Source organism: Microchirus variegatus, assembly GCF_963457635.1.
Source record: "Microchirus variegatus genome assembly, chromosome: 21".
NCBI classification, from domain to species: domain Eukaryota; kingdom Metazoa; phylum Chordata; class Actinopteri; order Pleuronectiformes; family Soleidae; genus Microchirus; species Microchirus variegatus.
The window spans coordinates 5,904,061-5,918,325 of record NC_139822.1 but is presented as its reverse complement, the minus strand read 5'-3'; the positions used below and the strand labels follow the sequence as shown (position 1 = coordinate 5,918,325).

General features: G+C 38.3%; 1 protein-coding gene across 1 annotated transcript; it reads left to right on the top strand.

Annotated features, from left to right (window-relative positions):
- Window positions 1-2,083: 2,083 nt before the first annotated feature.
- rx2 (retinal homeobox gene 2) lies at window positions 2,084-5,838 on the top strand (the record flags this gene model as incomplete). The annotated part of the gene is made up of 3 exons (XM_083907432.1): window positions 2,084-2,366; window positions 4,430-4,686; window positions 5,401-5,838. The coding sequence occupies 3 exons, from the start codon at window positions 2,084-2,086 to the stop codon at window positions 5,836-5,838; spliced, it is 978 nt and encodes a 325-aa protein (XP_083763558.1).
- Between the last annotated feature and the right edge of the window lie 8,427 nt (window positions 5,839-14,265).

The window sequence follows — 14,265 nt, the reverse complement described above, 5'->3', positions numbered from 1 at the left end:
TCATTTGGAATTAGGTGCCCACTTGAATTAAACCATTTCATGTGCAAAAGTCACTACAGTGTGTAGCCGTTCAAACTAAAAGCCCATCCCTGTGTTTGTTCCCCCTGACATTGTCTGTAATGAAAGGATTAGCGAACACTCTCAGTACACGCCATTATCTTTCAAACAATAGATTTTTTTGAAAGAAAGTTTTGTCGGGGCTTCATTAGCAATGGCCTCCCTCTGTGGTCTGAATGCAGGACACATTTGGAGCAATTACTTGACCAGAAAACAACTGTCAGTCATTCTTAAAGGGGAAGGATTCCAATTAATAAAGCTCTTCAACCCTTTGGTTTTATTGCCATTTGCCCCCTGATGATTTGGTGTCTTGTGCGACAGAGAAGAGTTTTTCCAGCAGAGGACAACATTACATTACATACATGTCCAAGAGTATGTCCTTTGCTCAGTTGTCTGCAGGGGATTTCACGGATTTAAATGGGAGTTACAAGTGCCTACAGTAGATGTTGGTGTCATTAGTCTACTTATGGACTCTGGGACACAGTCTATAGTAGGAACCTGGAAGAAGGTAAGGTTATTTTATATACTTCAAATATGCAATATTGCATTTATTGGTCAATGGGTTTGTGTAATGTTCATTCAACTTAAAGATGACAATATTTGTTTTTTGGTGCTTCTCCAGAGGCTTAAATGTACTGTAACGTACATGTTTAAAGATGTTGAGGCTCAAAATTTCAATGTCAAGATAGATAATACTGTTAATTTTCTTGCTACAATTAATCAAACCTTTTTCTGATTCTAAACTGGGTTAGAGGAAAGACTTTTCACTCATTTAATTATTTCACTTTTTTCTTTCTTTGTCTTGAAAACACGTGGGATTTTTTTAATTGTCTTTAACTGCAATCTTTCTGACATACCATTTCTTTATGAAGTTTCTTATCGTAATATATCAATGAATACATGGAAAATATTCCCAAGCATTTTAAAACAAGTGAAACTGGTTTTAATGTAGGTTCATGTTGACATGGTTTTTCATTATGTCACGTAAACTCATGTAATACTCGCTGTATAGTGGTATGCAAAAGTTTGGGCACCCCTGTAAATGTTCATGATTTTCCTTTATAAATCATTGGTTGTTTGAATAAGAAATTTCAGTTAAATATATCATATAGGAGACAAACAGTGATATTTAAGAAGTGAAATTAAGTTTATATGATTTACAGAAAGTGTACAAGATTTATTTAAACAAAATTAGGCATGTGCATAAGTTTAGAAAAGAAACATTTTGTGCATCCTTCTTTTGCAGAAGGTTTGATGGTTTCCGAGCATGGCCAGCCCGCTTTAAATCACACCACAACTTTTCAATAATATTCAGATCTGGGGACTGAGATGTCCATTCCAGAATGTTGTATTTGTTCCTCTGCATGAATGCCTTTGTAGATTTTGAGCAGTGTTTAGGGTTGTTGTCTTGTTGAAAGATCCAGCCCCAGCACAACTTCAACTTTGTCACTGATTCCTGGACATTGTTCTCCAGAATCTGCTGATATTGAGTGGAATCCATGCGACCCTCAACTTTCAACTAGTTTCATCAGTCCACATCACCTTATTCCAAAATGAAGCTGACTTGTCCCAAATGTGCTTGAGCATACCTCAAGTGACTCTGTTTGTAGCGGGTGCAGCGAAAAGGCCTTTTCTGCATTACTCTTCCATACAGCATTTCCTTGTGTAAAGTGCACTGAATAGTTGAACGATGCACAGTGACACCATCTGCAGCAAGATGATGTTGTAGGTATTTTGACTTGGTCTGTGGGTTGACTGTGACTGTTCTCACCATCCTTTGCCTCTGCTTTTCTCTTTTTTTTAATTTTCTCTGTCTTTTCTTGTAGACATGCAACGTTGCTCTCCTGTTTTGAAGACAACAAATTGAACCTTACGGAACTTTTTCCCTGAATGACATTGCCCCCATGCTTTGCATTTATCTACTCTACTCAACATAAAGAGCTAAACAGTTGCTTGGCCTAGTTTCACTTGGCAGCAATTTCATTTTCATCATTCATTTCAAGAGTTTTTAAAAAAAAAAGATCGGATGCATTTGTCAATGGATACCCTGGGAATGGTGGACGATAATTGCTTAGACAACTATGACATTGCAAAAGGTGCTGGGTCAAGCACTGGAGGCCGGGTCCACAGTATTGATGTCATACTTGGATTCACTAAAGACCAGGACCCTTTACTGCATTCAATAGGAGTTGGCGATAGCCAAAAAGACAGTGAAGAAAACCCACAGCATCCTGAGAAGCAGGTCCAACTGGATCCATATGGACACCTTCCAGAACTGGGCGACAGCTCACAACATTCATCCTACCATGGTGAGTGATTTTGCACAGAACGAGCTATTGTCAGGCAACAACTATTGACAAAGACAGTGATGCAATTCTTCAACATCATCATGGCTGCAAGACATTTTGAATTAAAAGCTACAGCATGTCAGTGTCAAAGTTTTGGACCAGTGCTCTTTCATAATGGAATTAAATGCAAGCAATCTAATTTTAAAAACAGATACTGACATACACACGTCAAGCCATTAGTAAATGTTTTATCTACTACTAACTGCTACTAAATAATACTACTAACTCTATTTGGGCAGAACCTGCTCACTGGTTCTTACTGACTGGCACAGAGCTATGGTTAATGTCATTAGTTATACCTTGTTCTTGTTAATATGTTGATCGTGAGAAAGGTCCGTTCAGTCGGTTTTGTCTTTGTCACACTATGTTTGACCACATGATGATCAGATTTAGAAGCCTGTAACTACTACTGTTGACATTTTGATATTCAAATGATAACATTGTTGCCTGTTGTCACTCATTAATTACTCATTAATTAATTCATCGTCTACCACTTTATCCTACACATGAGTGTCACAGGGGTGGATGGAGCCAATCCCAGCTGACATAGGGTGAAAGGCAGAGTCCACATTGGACAAGTCATCACTCCAACACAGGGCAAACACACAGAGATGAACAACTATTCCCTCTCACATTCAGAACCTATGTTCAATGTAGAGTAGTAAGTTGTGTTACTTTATTGCAAGGAATTATATGGCCATGCTACAGTAAAAGAGAAAAGAAAATGGCTGACAAACTTAAAACATTTTTTCTTTTTTAAATTTTCCTATTTCAGTGTACAGATATGCAAAACTGATGTCTGATCAATCTTTAAACTACACCCCAATAGATTTGTTTTTGTTAATGCCATTATTTATTGATGATAGATATCAATTCTGCTAATCATCACACAACACCCTGATATGTTAAACATACTGCCTGGTGTGATTAACAAGCTTTGGTGCATCACACACATGGCTCACATGCCCTACATTCATTTCTTGGACAGTCTGGACTGTGACTGTTTACTCAGCCTTTGCAGAAGCCAACCTAAGTCCCTTGTTAGATTAGAGGAGGTGTGCACTCGCAGCTTTAACTGGTGGCATCTGTTACTATGGGATTACTGTAAGGGGAAGAATTTAGTGAAAGAGAATGTCGTTTGGACTCAAACCCCTGGGGTTCACAAACCATTGACAGTATAACAGCTCATCAGTTATTAAGCAGTTAGGTTTTCACTTTTTGTTCAGACTGTTATACTCATGATCAGATTTTTTAAATAATCAGCACACACAAATATAAGGTATTTTGGTAGCACGTATGTTCTTTGAATAACATGTTTTTGTGCTAAATTGAGATAAAGTACAATAGATCAAGTCCAGCACAATTCAAAAAATATGAATGAAAACAGTCAGTGATCATAATACTAGAAGGTTTTAATGTTTAATACTAGGGTTTAATGTGATACGCTGCTACTAGAATATTGCATACATAACATTTTGGACATTGCTGCATTTTAACATCATATATAGTCAGATATATAATTTTTGATTAAAACCTGGTGACTTGCTGAGAAATTTTTATGGGGGATTTAATATCTGTTTAAAGGGTTGTTTCATAAAAACAAAAAACATCACTACACAACAAGTGCTTTGCTTAGTACCCTGAGTCATGAAATAATTGTCATTATTTAGTATGAACCACTAACATACTACCAGCCAAGTTTGGAGAAAGCCAAAAATACAGTATTTGAATATCATAGAATAATTCAGGACTTGCTGATGACACAGTAAAATAAATGATAGTCCATTGCACTTTTGAATATACAGTTGCTCTGTCTCAGATTCTCCTCTTCCTCTAGCCTTGTGTCCTTGACTTCCCTCAGCCAAATAAGATTTGTCAAAGTGATAGTCCTGCCAAATTCAAGAGATGCTAGTTTGTATGACAATGGTTAGGTATTTAAAAAAAACGAATATGATGATGAGTTTGGGTTGTTTAATTGGAGAAATAAATAAAATATATCACATTTATCCTCTCTTCCTTTCAAGAATCAGAACTTTTCTCAGGCGACAAGTGTGACGAAAAAATGAGCGACCTGCAGGAGAACGTGGACGTCGATGATGGTTCTCCAGAGAGCATGAAAGAGGAACAGTATAGTAAAAAGAAACACAGGAGAAATCGCACCACTTTCACCACCTATCAGCTTCATGAGCTGGAGCGGGCCTTCGAAAGGTCTCATTACCCAGATGTCTACAGCCGAGAGGAGTTGGCAATGAAGGTGAACTTGCCCGAGGTTCGAGTTCAGGTAAAGACTGTGCGATATTTTAACTGCCAATGTAACACATTTAATCAGCACATCCATCCATTGTCGATCACTTTACCCCCACATGAGGGTCGTGGGAGGATTTCCAGTCCATCACAGGGCCAACATACAGTGACGAAAAACTATTCACTCTCACATTCACACCTACAGTCAGTTAAGAGTGTTCAGTGAACCTGATCCCCAATTTTAGCTTTTGGACAGTGGGAGGAAGCTGGAGTACCCATAATGATTATTTATTTTCATTTTGAGCCATGTTGGAAGCACTTTTAAGAAATCTATTGCTGCTCCAACTTCCAAATCCACTTTGGAACATGTGCTATTTAAATAAATTAAATTAACATTATGTCCGCAGGTAGAGAACGGCTCGTATATATCAGGAAAAGAAAACACTAAAAAACTGTTAACAATTAGTGTGCATCCAGTACATATAAAAATAGTTATCCAGTTACAATAAAACACAGTTATTGAAAAGGAAGCTAGTTTGCTCCATAAAATTGTTTTAAACTTGGGATGCAAGATATCATCGGCACAATAACAGCTGATATTGATTATAAAATGTATTAGCAGATCTCGTCAAACATAACAAGATCCCCCGCCATGACATTTTTTTCATTCTAATACTTAAATCCTTGCTTTTGTGTCTCAGTGCCACACGTTACTGCACTGTCTCATCTTTTTTCATATCTTTCTACCCAGGTGTGGTTCCAGAACCGAAGAGCCAAGTGGAGACGTCAAGAAAAGATGGACACTAGCACCATGAAACTCCATGATTCCCCTGTGTTATCTTTCAGTCGTCCCCCAATGCCTCCCAACACTGGTCCAGTGACAAACCCAATGCCACTAGACCCCTGGTTGACCTCGCCCATTTCCAGTGCCACACCTATGCATACCATCCCAGGGTTCATGGGCTCACCACAGGGTTTGCAGCCTGCCTATCCAAGCCACAGCTTCCTCAATACCCCAGCTGGCATGGTCCAAGGTATGCAGACCATGGGCCCGACTCCTTATCAGTGTGCCCCTAGCTACAGTGATAAATACCCAATGGAAGACGACAGGAGTTCCAGCATTGCAGCACTCAGGATGAAGGCCAAAGAGCACCTCCAGTCAATGGATAAAACCTGGCAGCACATGTGATCTCATCTGTGAGGAACAACAGAAACATTTTTGCGCTTCATCCCTCAATGTTTACAGACTGATTTTCTAGTGTTTGTAAAAGACACGTGGCACCAAAAGAGTTTGATTTACATCGGAACTCAGGACTGGGATTGATTTCACCCTCCGTGTTCCAGTTAAGAAGTTGGAAACAAACATGGAAGAAAATGTATCTTGGGCTAGCTCCACATACAGTAGCGCATATAGACATACAACATTCATTTATTCACCATCGGGCTGCACTGTGAACAGGTCGCCAGTCCATTCACTCTCACACCTATCGTCATTTAGAGTGTGAATGTTTTTGGACTATGGGAGGAACCTGGAGAACCTGGAGAAAAGCCACACACACATGGAGAGACCATGCAAACTCCATGCAGAAAGGACCTTCTTTTTGCTTCAAAGGCAACAGTGCTAACCAGTGCATCAACCGTGTGCAACATGTCTATGGTAAAAGAAAATGCAAAAAACAGTGCAATGTGTTCAATTAATTTACTGCAAAACAAAGAAGACAGAAGTGCTATTAACAGAAAAATTAGCAGTGTTTCTTTGGTGGCAGCCAGCTGGAATCCCATGTTGAGGTTGGTGTGGATACTCCCAGTTTCTGAGTTAGAAATTCCAATTTCCAACAGTGAATGGAGCGTACCATAATAAGTGACTCTCAAGTTGGACTTTTTTTTTTTTTTTTTTTTTTTACATGACCCATTTTGTGATGTTTAAATCTCTGCAGTTCATTGATATTTGTTGAGCTTCAGCCTGAATGTTTTGACATTTGAAAATGAAAAAATATACACTAAACATACAATATACAAATACGCACATTTGCTGTCTTAATCCTGTGATGGTTTGACCTTCTCTATATCTTCTCGCTGCATTGAATGATGATGAATGATGATGACAGGTTAATGTCCACTGTAGTGCACTTCAAGTGTGTTTACTGTATCCTGTATTAGTATTAACTTGGCCTTTCTCCCCCCAACAAACAAGAGCTTTCTTTGGAAGTAAGATTTCTACTTTCTACTGATACTATTATGTGGCAAAACTTCTGTAGCTTAAAACCGACCAACCTCAATTTAATTCTTTATTTGAGCCAAAAGCAATATCAATGTTTTTTTATTATTAGTATTATTATTAATTTTTTTTTTCAATCATTAGAAGTTAGGGCTGCAACGATCATTCAATTAAATATTACTAATCGATTACTAAGTTTATTCAAGAACTATTTTTTATAATTGATTCATCGGTTTGAGTGTTTGTTTGATTTTCAATAATTAAAACAAGCTTTCTGATTTTTGCAGCTTCTTGAATTGGTTATGTGCTGTTTCTTTCCATATTCTCTCCATATAACAAATAAATAATTTTAAATGAATAATGTGGTGTGTGGACAAAACAAGACATTTGAGCACTTCATCTTGTCCAGGTTTGGTAAACACCGATCAACATTTTCTGACATTTTACGGACCAAACAAGTACTAGATTAATCAATGATTAAAATAATTGTTATTTGCAGCCCTGTTAGAATGGCCTTTTGGAACGGAGTCCTGAGTGGGTAGGTTATCGGAAGTCACAGAACATAATCTGGTTTAGAGGCTAATTTAAACAGACAAGCATACCTCTTAACACCTAATTACTGCTCTTAAACCGATTAACCTCGGATTTTCAGCCATAGACAGAATGCCCTCAGAGAACCCTGAAAACCCCCTTTCATGAACCGATTATCTCCCCCCTAAACTTGCTCATTAATATCACTTCTAATTTACAGATTCAACACTGCATTGCAGTTTTGTTCTTTATTATTCCTAAATCTTTATCCTTACCTATGAAGGATATTCCTCTCTGTGTTGTTGACACAATATTCTCTTAAGTCAGGTGGATTTAGAGTGGGAAAGTAAATGGATGCTGGCAGCCTCTCTTGCCTCGTGGAAATAGCAGTTCAATCTAGCTGTTGGACGACAAGGGAGATGACATAAGATGCTGGTTATGTCTGTTTTTTACCATATTTTATTTTGTGTGTGCATTACAATTGAAAAATTGCAGTTTTATGGGGAATTCCATTTAATTTCACAAAATCTGACAAATATGATCTTGTAAAGCATCTTTATCCTCAATTCATGCGTCATCAAGTTATATTTATCAAAACCCAAATCATATATGAATATATATTACATACCCAAACATATTCCACTGACAAGATCTAGTGTCTGTTTTCTGTTTATCAAAGCGTTTAGAAATGGCTACATCCTAACTGTAATGTTTTACAGCTTTTGTTGTTCATTTTGTTATAATCACTGTTGACAACAGTGGACCTAAAGGCCAAAGAAATCAAAAGGAACATGTATTTTTACTGGGGGGAAACTTTGTACATTTGTATGGTTGTTTATTTGTTTCACAGTATACACATTATTTTGTTCTTCAGTTTGTTTTGACTGGTGATCTATTTTCCATTGTGAAAACATGAGCAAAGTAGAATAAAGTTACATTAGCACTACTGTGGGAACACTCTGATTGTGGATCTTGTTTTTCTTTCCACACATCCATTAGTCAGCCACCAGCATGACTTAGTGCTATTAATGAGCACTGGCATATGATGGGCCTGTGTAAACTGTGACAGCGCAAGCTGCTCTGATGGAGGCCTGTTGTGTTCGTTCAGGCCTGTGGAGCTTTGCCAGGCCGTTAGGCAGATGAGGCTCCACTCCATCAGGCCCAACCATGGGGTGTCATGAGGCCCCCCTGCATATAGACTGCACAGGCTACGAGGGCTCCAACTCTAATTGCCCTCCAGTAGCATGTGTGGCTTAATTGTGTGTCTCAATTTATTTCAGGAGCAGTGGTTTGTTTTTTTGTGAAAGCCTAAATCCAAATGTAATGCTATTTTCAGTTACTATTTTTAATTGACATTATATGCAGGTATTAAAATTCCCTAGTTCTATTGTAAAATGCATTTAAAGTTGGTATAACATGGAGCATTGGTGTGTACAGGTTCTCTCAAGGGAAGTGAAAATAACTTTGCATATGCACGCACATGATTGAAATTTTATTTGACAAAATTAAATTGAGTGACTGGTGATTCCTTAATTTTTGCCAGGGGTTGTAGTAGTACACCACTGAGAGGAATTAAATCATGACGTTTATCTTGGATTATATTAGAGCCTTGGTTCTCAAACTGTGGTATGTGTACCAACAGTGGTACGCGAGCTACCTCTGGTGGAACTCGGAGGAAAATCAGAAATACTGTTGCACTGTATATACCAGGGTATGGGATCAGAGGGATCAGGGGGATTTTAAAAGGAGTGCTTAGAGAATTAAACCAAAAAAAGAGAAAAAAATGAAAGCGCAAAGTATAGGGAATAAATCTGTAGCTTTCTTTGCTCAACCTATTTACACCAATGTATTTTAACATTGGGGATAACGGTGTGACTTTGAGTGCTCAATATTTCCTCAGAATACTTGGTATAAAAAGTTTGAGAACCACTGTTTTAGAGTGCACTTTTGAAATTCAAACAGTACATATGCTAGTCTGTTGAAAAAAAAGCTTTGTTTGCTCTTACAAACAAAATAAACAATAAATAAACAAGGCACTGTAAAACTGCATTTGTAAATTCCAATGCAGCAAGTAAAGTTGCTTTTATTCTCTCTGTCCTGATTTTAATTGGAACACTTAAGTTTTGCAGGGAGAGCAGTTGCAGGACTTTCACAGCATTCATATGCCTGAGCAGTTCATCATAATAAATCATCGGAAGCATGTAGTATAGATGAAAAGTGCTTGATTATGCTGCATTTAGTCATAGCCCTCTCTCATCAAACCCTTGTCAAATGCCGCGACATCCAGAAATTGCCAGAGACACACTGAGAACTTGTAATTAATTACACACATTATGATGTTATTTTGCTTGGCCAAGTGTGACCTGGGGCCCAGGCTCTAGTTAACAGGCTGACTAGTGGGACGTGGTCTACGGTGGAAATAATAAGGGAAATGAGCGTAAATAATTGGGTTTGATTAAGAACACTTTTCAAAGGGGACACCATTTTTCCCCCTTCACATAATTGCAGATCTCTCAGTGTGTGTATATGTGGAGGGGGGGAAGTGGGTGATGACTGGTGCCATTGGCTCGTCTTTTTCCCAGTTTTTACTGTGGGGCAAAAGTACGACACTCAAACAGCACAGTGTTACTTGCCTTGCACACTTGTACATGGCAGTGGAAAAGCACACAAAATGTTTTTATTTTGATATCTGCTTTCATTTATCTTTAACAGGTGGTCCTGCAGTGGGTTTGCAAAGTCTTTAGTTGGTTAGACATTTGTTTCAATATTTTTTTTTATATATATTTGTTTGCCCATTTATTATCACACAGTCCAAAGACATGCAGATTTGAGGATTAGGCAAATTGGACACTCCACTAAATTGACCGTCGGTGTGAGAGTGAATGGTTGTTGTCTCTGTTGGCCCAATGGTCCCAGCTCGACTTGACTCAGCTCGCCACAGCACAGTTTAGGTTGGTTTTCCACAATAAAAATAGTACTTACTCAACATGGGCGGAGTCAGCATTTTTTTGGGAACAATTTCTGGATAACCATACCATCCAGCGTGGGCCCCCAATGCCCGGCCCATGGCGCTGGGTCTGTGCATGGCTGGCGTAATAAAAAAAAATGACAGTGACCAGGTTATTTTCAATGTAGTTTATTCATGAAACTTTTTTATTTCTTTACACAAAAGGCAGAAAGCATACAAAATGTTGCGCAGAGACATAAAAAACAACAACATACAAAGCAGAAAATAGTCACAAACAAAACAGTATAAAGCAAATTTTAAAAGGGTTAAACAAGGTAAAAAGATTATTAAAAAAAAGTAGAAAGATTTAAGTAAACATTTAAATAGGAGTAGGTTAATTAATCAGACTCTTTCCTTAAAGCAGTTTTCATGCAAAGCAAATACACAGAAGAAAGAAAATGCATTTAGTTATACAAAAAACTTAAGGGCTGAAGCAATTTCTCGAATAATCAATTGCTCAATGAATCATCAATTATTTTGATCATTAGTTTATCGGTTTTTCATTATTAAAACAAGATTTCTGATTGTTTCTTAAATGTGAATATTTTCTGGTTTATCATCATCATTTCCAGTTCTGACAAAACCTGATTAATATTTTTCTATATTTTCTGACATTTTATGGACCAAACATTGACTCGATTTATCGAATCTTTATTTTCTTTAGCTGCAGCTCTACTGAGGTGGCCTTGAAGTGCAAATCACCAACACAAATAGGAAGACACAACAATATCGATGGAAACACAACAACATCCACGGAAACACAACAACATTAACTGAAACTGGTTGTTGTGTTTTCCCATTGTGTGTTGGTGATGTGCACTTCAGGGCCACCGTACATAACACTAATAAGAATGAACAGTTTGCTTATTGTTCACAAATCCTTGTCCTATAAAGAGGGAATGACTCCAAATACAATACTTCAATGAAAAATAATACAGTTTGCAAGTTAAAGTGTCAAGAAGTTATGGAAAAAAAAACAAAGTGCTGTTTTCTATTCATGTAAAATCTTCAAACTTTGTGCCTTTCGTTTACACACAAACTGCGATTTCGCCTCTGAAACGCCGGCAAAAGTGGAGATTTAGGAAAACTCAGTTTTCGCGTTTGTAGATGGAGAAAAACTGAGAACAGAGTTTTAGGCAACCTACGCTCCAAAAATAAGACCTTTTTACATTTTGTTATGATCATTTTTACATGTTTGCACTTGCAAATACTAGTAATTTCAGAACTTCTTCTGCCATGAGCCAAACCGCTTCAGCATCGCCGGTTTGGGGTTCGACCTGGGTGGACTGCTTCTTCCTCTTTCTACTTTCTTATTAATTGTGGGTTACAGCTTTTGTTTGCGTATACCGCCACCTACTGTACAGGAATGTGTAAAGGGACTGGATGGGATAGACTCACATTCTCATTTGACCCTAACCCTGTAAGTAGAAAATAAAAAGATAACTAAATTAATAAGTACAATAATAGTAATAGTAATAATAATAATAATAATAATAATAAATAAATAAACAAATAAATACATTTAACTAAATTATTTCCTTTAATCTTGTATTCTTTAAAGGGACAATATGTAGTATTTATGGGTTTATATTACCCAAAATCCACTTTTGTATACATATTATGTGCTCCTGCATTGTCTAATCGCTGTATAATAGTTTTTGTTTCATTTTCGTAGTGTTTCAAAAAGTCATTTAAAATAACATGGTCGCGGGCCGCGGTCGCATAGCCACTGTTAGCAGCGAGACGCCATGTTTCTACCGGAGCCTGTTAGGTTTCTACCGGAGCCTCTCCTCTAGATGTCACTATAAACTACTTACTTCCCCTTTAAGTAACTGATAAGGGCTTTTCCTCTGCATACCTGTTTCTACTTCCTGTTCACTCCATTCCTGTCTGAAAACATTATATTTTGTACAGTACATTAAAGGTGAAGTAAGTAGTTTATAGTGCCATCTAGAGGAGAGGCTGAAATTTACAACAATGAACTGCTCCTCTGCTCACCCCCTCCCTTCCCTGAGCGCTACGGTATCCTCAGCCGGTCAAATGTCTTCCTCGTCGTCTTTCTCCGTGTCAGCAGATGAGGTTCGTGAGGCGAGGGAGAGGGCGAGCTACCGCGGCCGTAGCACATGAAGCGGAGAGAGTGGAGGCGGGACTTCCGCTACAAGTAAAGAGACGCTTGATTTGTTCTCTCACGTTTGTCCTTACAGGCTCCGATAGAAACATGGCGTCGTGGCAATGCAGTAGCGGCCCGCGACCATGTTATTTTACATGACTTTTTGAAACACTACGAAAATGAAACAAAGAATATTATACAGCGACTAGACAATGCAGGAGAACATAATATGTATAAAAAAAGTGGATTTTGGGTTATATAAACCCATAAATACTACACAGTGTCCCTTTAATACATGCTCCACATCTTCCTTAATTTTACATTCTATACATAGACCATCACTTTTCCCTAATATCTGCAGGGTTGAATTAAGGCCTGTGTGTCCTAGTCTCAGTCTACACTACTTCTGTTCTTCTGATTCTGAACCTTGAAATATTGTCTTCCATTGCTATTAGCCTCCCACTCTTCTTAACATCTTTTCACAATCTCCACTTTAATTATAGCCTTTCCTTCTCTTTTCCTCAACGGAATATGAATTGTTATGTGATCAAGTTGACTTGCTATTTTGGTTATTTTGTCAGCCCCTTCGTTACCTTTGATCCTAATATGATCTGGTACCCAGCGAAACTGAACAGTAATTTCCTGATTTCTAATATTAGCTAATAAGTGTTTCACTTCAATAACTATCTCATAGAATTCCCAGACATAACAAACACTATAATTAATTTCCATACTTCTTCTAGTGAATCCTGTGGTCTGTTATTAGATGTGTTAGTTCCACCGTGATGTCTGGTTTGTTTAACAACAGAAGCTACAGACTCATCTCCACTACTATCCCTCTGGGATAGTTTCCTCACTCGGCTATCTTCTTCCCAAGGCATATCATCAAGATCATCTCTTGAGTGTCCACCAGAGTCTCCCTCCATATCCACTTTACATTCACTGTACAGATCTAAGATTCAATATTACCGTCTTGTGTCAAATGTTTTTAAATTCCGCGCTTCTCCAAAGTCCTCGCCGTCCCTTCTCAGCCCCCTTTCCCTGTCGGGCAGACTGCTGTCTGGTGGGAGAACTTTGATAATGAGGTTATTGTCCCGGATGAGTGGTGTGAGAATTTTAGAATGTCGCGATCATCGCTGCTGTCACTCTGTCACTTGAACAGTTACGTCATGGATGTATAATACGAACTGGATAGAGCACCGCCCCTTTGCTTCCATTCATTCCTATGAAGCTGCTCACCCTGCGCATTATGCCAAAAAAAGTTTTTGACTTCCGTGTTTATTTCGGGGTTATGGGGCCCATAGAGCATGCGCAGTAGTGTCACTACCATAATGCCTCTCGGCTATGTAGTTAGACCTACTTGGATCGACTTGCTGACATGAACAGCGAAAGGCATGATGGGAGTACGCTAATGACGTGCACTAGCGGATTTCATGAACACCAACGTCGTTATAAAATTATTATTACGAACAATAACAACGTGTTGAAGTAGGTTTATAACTCCAGATTCCTTCACTCAACATGTTTATATTCAACTCTAATTTGCGTGTTCATCACATTTAACAGTAACTTTATGAACCGATAGTGACGATAAGACAAACATCCTCCCCGGGAATCAGTGGTGAAGTGACCGCAGGTCTCAGTACATCACACGGTCACAGCTCCGTAGTCCACACCGTCATCAGTGTCTCGATGTCCGGGACTGAACACAGTGATAAAGTGCAGCATGTCAGTCTCCTCTCCTCAATGA